Source organism: Sus scrofa, chromosome 1 (assembly GCF_000003025.6).
Source record: "Sus scrofa isolate TJ Tabasco breed Duroc chromosome 1, Sscrofa11.1, whole genome shotgun sequence".
NCBI lineage: Eukaryota > Metazoa > Chordata > Mammalia > Artiodactyla > Suidae > Sus > Sus scrofa.
In genome coordinates this window covers 167,295,996-167,300,718 of record NC_010443.5, presented here as the reverse complement: position 1 = coordinate 167,300,718, position 4,723 = coordinate 167,295,996, and the positions used below count along the sequence as shown (strand labels likewise).

Genomic DNA, 4,723 nt, shown 5'->3' with positions numbered 1-4,723 from the left:
GCCTTAAGTACTGGAGATGCAGATGAGCAACACAGACAGCCCGATCCCCCAACTCACTGTGTGGAGGGAGGAAGACAGTTGAACAAACTACCAGAAATTCACAATTACACGTTTACTTTGCAGTGGTATTCAGAGAACTTGGGCAGAGATTTAATATGTATAGCCTGGGGTGGGCTTCCTGTGGTGTAATAAGTAGAATTAACTGGGTTAAGTAGTCAATGGCCCAGGGATAGGTGGGGATAGTGAGTGCAAAGATCTGGAAGGTGAAAGACACACTTCTTACTTTAATTGGACATCAAAATAACTCTCAAAGTATACAAATAAGAGGACTGGAAGTGTCAGTAAGTTAAATTGAGTAGAACTTGGAGGATTCTTGGGAAGACCGTAACTATTTGAGCAATCCTGTGAAAATATGTGTGATGGTCCCTGACCCTGTGTCCTGACTTTAGGGTTCCAGATTGTTGAATTTGATGTCAACAGTCCAGTTACCATGATGTATGCTGTGTAGCGTTTGTTCTGACTTGAACGGGCATCTCCTGGCTGTTCCAGAACTAAAAACATCAATCTTCTCTTAAAGGCAGCCCTTGTCTATCTCTAGCTAGTGCCCAGGCTTGATTGCAAAGAAAAGGAACTGAGAAATGGCTTGCAAAGTGACAGAGAAGAAAAATAAAAGCATGTGTGTGGAAGAGATACCAGGTTTGGTAAAAGAAATGCTGGACTGAGACAGCTGAGGTGGCAGGCCCTGCCCTAGCTGTGTGAACTTGACAAGGCACCCAAACTCTACCAGGAACTGGGTCTTGATATAGAACAGGGCTACTTAAGTTCTCCTGACGTGTCAAGTTCAGAATGGAAGAATCTGTGAATGTTATTTTTAAACTATAAAGTGCCATCCAATCAAACCAATAGTTACCTAGCTCACACTGTTCCCTCAGAATTTTACTGTATATGCTCCTTCAAGTTATAGGAGAGAAAAAAAAAAAGAATTTGACACATTCTATTTGAATTTGTAGCAATTTATCCAGTTGTCTTATCACATAAATACTTTTAATTCGAAGTTCCCTTTGTGGCTCAGTGGTTAGTGAGCCTGACTATCATCCATGAGGACACGGGTTTGATCCCTGGCCTAGCCCAGTGGGTTAAGGATCTAGCATTGCTGTGAGCTGTGGTGTGGGCTGCAGATGCGCTCAGATCCCGTGTTGCTATGCCTGTGGTGTAGGCTGGCAGGTGTGGCTCTGATTGGACCCCTAGCCTGGGAATCTCCATATGACGCGGGTGCAACCCTAAAAAGACAGGAAAAAAAAAAAATTCTTTCACTTCAATTAGTTTTTCTCTTTCCCAAAAGGTGCTTTTAAAGCTTTACTTTTCACGTATGGATCACTCCCATTTTCAGGTGATAAGAACAAAAAAAAAACAAAAACAAAACAAAACACCAAACAACTGTGTAACAGTTTACAGGAGCGTCAAGTTTTTTTTCTTGTTTTTTAGGGCCACATTCACAGCATATTTAAGTTCCCAGGCTAGGGGTCAAATGGGAGCTACAGCAGCTGACCTACATCACAGCTCAAGGCAACGTCAGATCCTTAACCCACTGAGGGAGGCCAGGGATCCACCCTGAATCCTCCATGGATTTGGGTTTTAACCTGTTACTAAGAATTCCTCTGTAACTGTAATCTCCACTGATAATTTAGGACCATCTCTTTTGTTTGATAGAGATTTTTCACTGCTTTAAACATTCTGAGATGTCTCTTGATAGGTAGTTTCTGCTGGGCAATACTAATATGGGTTTGATTTTACAGGACACACCAGCCACTTGCCAAAGAGCTATAGGTAACAAATGGTCCCGTATATTGGAGTGAAGACAGTTGGGGCCAGAAAACCCTGCTTTTTGTGAACCCTTCAACTTCATGTCCTTATCAATAAATGCACAGAGGTAAGGGCAAGATGTTATAAATCCAAGTCCTAGGTTGGTCCCTGGCACTTTGAAAAGTGAACCAATTTACACTTGACATTGTTCTGTCACATCCTCCCCAAAAGCTATTCTACTTGTTAGCTTTTCAAAATACAGGTTTGAAATTTGGCTTCATTCACTTGGTATAACTGAGACCTTAACCTGAACTTCCCCCACTCCTTCAGTATTGTTGAACTAAACCCAAGGGATGTGACAATTAATATTCTAATTCATATTGCTCAGCACAGGTCAAAAATTTTTAGCCAGGATCACACTTGGAAATTATCCAAGGGGCTCTCTAAATCTGAGGTCTAGTGACTCTAACTCAGATTCAGGTATAGAGGATAAACTCTGTAATCATGAAGTCATGTGGGTAATGTGGACAATCTGAACCTTCTCCTGCCTCCCCATACAGTTTGTGATGCTGCAGAGTTTCTGCCATGGCAAAAGACAAAGCCAGTGGCTATCTTTACATAGCAACACCCCCAGAATTATCAAGACCAACATCAGTGAATAGCTCAGCTTTTTATTATCGAATGTTATAGAAGTTTAGTCAAAAAGACCAAAGCCCATATCATCATCAGACTCCTCAGATTCTTCTTTCTTTGCTTCTACTTTCTTCTCCTCAGCTAAAAAAATAAAAATAAAAAATAAAAAATTAATATAAAGTCAATTACCTCTCAAACTCCAGGCCTTTCAACTGACATGGTCAAAAATACCCTTAACTTCCCTTATCAAACTATGCCTCTGGATTTAGGATTTCTATATATCAGCTACTCTTAGCAAATGAAGAACAATTTTGCCCATAATACTCAATCTCCACACTCCTCCCTCCTGAAACAAGTTTCCTACCTGGGGCAGCAGTGGTGGCTGGGGCAGGACCTCCTGCTGGTGCAGCACCAGCTGCTGGGGCAGGTCCACCAGCCCCCACATTGCAGATGAGGCTCCCGATGTTGACATTGGCCAGAGCCTGCAACACATGCATATACAGGTTAATGTTCAGTTCTGTTCTTTTCTTATAGTACCCACCAGGGAAAAATGGAACTCCTTTTGAACTTAGTAATCAATCCCAACACTGTACCTATTTCTCTTTCTTCACCTTTGCTGGAATCTGCCAGTGACATTTTGTTTGCTACTTAGACAGGACAGCTATACTTTAATCAAGAGTCACTGAATTGCTTACTTTTATAGATGAAAAAACTGGCCCCAAAATACTTAACGAGTTGGAAGACACCCTAAGCTTCCTTAAAACACTCAAACTAGGAATTCTTTCCAAGTTCCTTGGGTAGGAATGCTGTACTCACTAGTCTTTAAGTATTCAGTAAAAGACCACCGCACCAATTTCTATGGTGGCAGTTTACTTGGAATAGCACAAATATTATTATCTCCTGGGTGATCCTTTTATGAAGGGATTATCTGCTTAGTACATATTCTATCGTGGTTTTATAACAGAAGAAAGTGAAGTCTGAGACCAGAAAATAAGACATGACACCAAAAACTTAATTAGCTCTTAGAGATAGAAATGTGAGGAAATACTGCCTATACTTGGACAAGTCCAGGGGAACATGGGGCCTCCTGGCACTCCTGGAGATTAAATTAATACCTGACTTAATAAATCAGTAAGTCTTCCAAAATTAGTTTCTCCAAATCATTCTGCCGCCATCACCTTACCTTTGCAAACAAGCCTGGCCAGAATGGCTCAACATTTACACCTGCTGCTTTAATGAGAGCATTGATCTTATCCTCCTAAAACAAATAAAATAACAATCCATCAGAGTAATGTATAGCTTCCATACATGTCTCCAAAATACTGCAAATTGAAAGCAAATGACTCAAAACCTGGGTACAAAACCAGTTTAACCAGTTCAAATATCCTACTGGCACTGCACCTAGGCTTAAGGCGACCGTTTTTTACACTCTTGTGAAGAATGTCACTAAGAAAAAAAAAAAAGAAAGAAAAAAGCCTCTGTTCCTGTATGCCAGATACTTTACTAGGCGGCGAGTCCATCCCTGCCATTTCCCAGGCTGGGTCTTGCTCAAGTCACGCAGCTATTTTAAGTCGCGAGGCAAGGCCAGAAGTGGAGCAGGGCTCGAGTGCTCCCCTCCACACCACGCGGCCAAGCCCCACAAGGCCTACTAACAGAACCACAGGCAAAGCAATCACACCAAGAAGAGGTATAAAAAGTCCTGGGATATAACAAGCTACAGATGAGCCTGCCGACGCGCTGCACAAGTTTCTCCAAATAAAGGTTCTCAAAGCCAGAGCGCGACGCCGAAAGTGAAATCCACTCCCTCCCGGGCCTGCACATGGCCGAGACCCAGGCCGCCCGGCACGTGCGCCCGATCCCTCCGGCCCTGTGCCGTGGTGTGGATAGCCGCGGCTCCAGCCCTAAGGGCCTGCCCGCGACGCCCTCGAGGGTGGGGAGCCGGCCACCCGTAGGCCGCCTCGCCGCCAGCCCAGGCCAACACTTACCGTGACCGTAACCTCATCGTCGTGCAGAATGAGGGCAGAGTAGATGCAGGCGAGCTCCGAGACGGAAGCCATGGTGCGGACCAATGCTAGGTGGGGGCTGCCAGGCGCGGTGCTAGTCGCCGGATGAAGTGAGGGCCTCACCCCAACGCGGCCTTAGCTTCCTCGGAAGAACCGAGCACCTTAGCGGCAGCTGAGGAAAGGGATTCCTCGCGCCTGCGCGCAGCCTCTTATACTGGTCACGAGGACCAATCGGCGCCCGCGCCTGCCGGAAGAGGCGGTGCTAGGACCTCCCGCTACAATTC

The 4,723-nt window shown here is 44.5% G+C and overlaps 1 protein-coding gene across 1 annotated transcript; it reads right to left on the bottom strand.

Moving 5' to 3' along the window:
- RPLP1 (ribosomal protein lateral stalk subunit P1) lies at positions 2,455-4,635 on the bottom strand. The gene is made up of 4 exons (XM_021100696.1): positions 4,422-4,635; positions 3,620-3,694; positions 2,801-2,918; positions 2,455-2,577 (listed from the first exon to the last, which is right to left on the bottom strand). The coding sequence occupies exons 1-4, from the start codon at positions 4,491-4,493 to the stop codon at positions 2,498-2,500; spliced, it is 345 nt and encodes a 114-aa protein (XP_020956355.1). The 5' UTR covers positions 4,494-4,635; the 3' UTR covers positions 2,455-2,497.

Bases quoted from the DNA above. Each gene is read 5' to 3' on its own strand.
- RPLP1 (XM_021100696.1), bottom strand. From the start codon at position 4,493: ATGGCTTCCGTCTCGGAGCTCGCCTGCATCTACTCTGCCCTCATTCTG. The intron at 2,919-3,619 runs GTAAGGTGATGG...CATGTGTTGCAG, and splicing joins GGCCAGGCTTGTTTGCAAAG to GCTCTGGCCAATGTCAACAT. The intron at 2,578-2,800 runs GTAGGAAACTTG...TTATTTTTTTAG, and splicing joins AGCCACCACTGCTGCCCCAG to CTGAGGAGAAGAAAGTAGAA.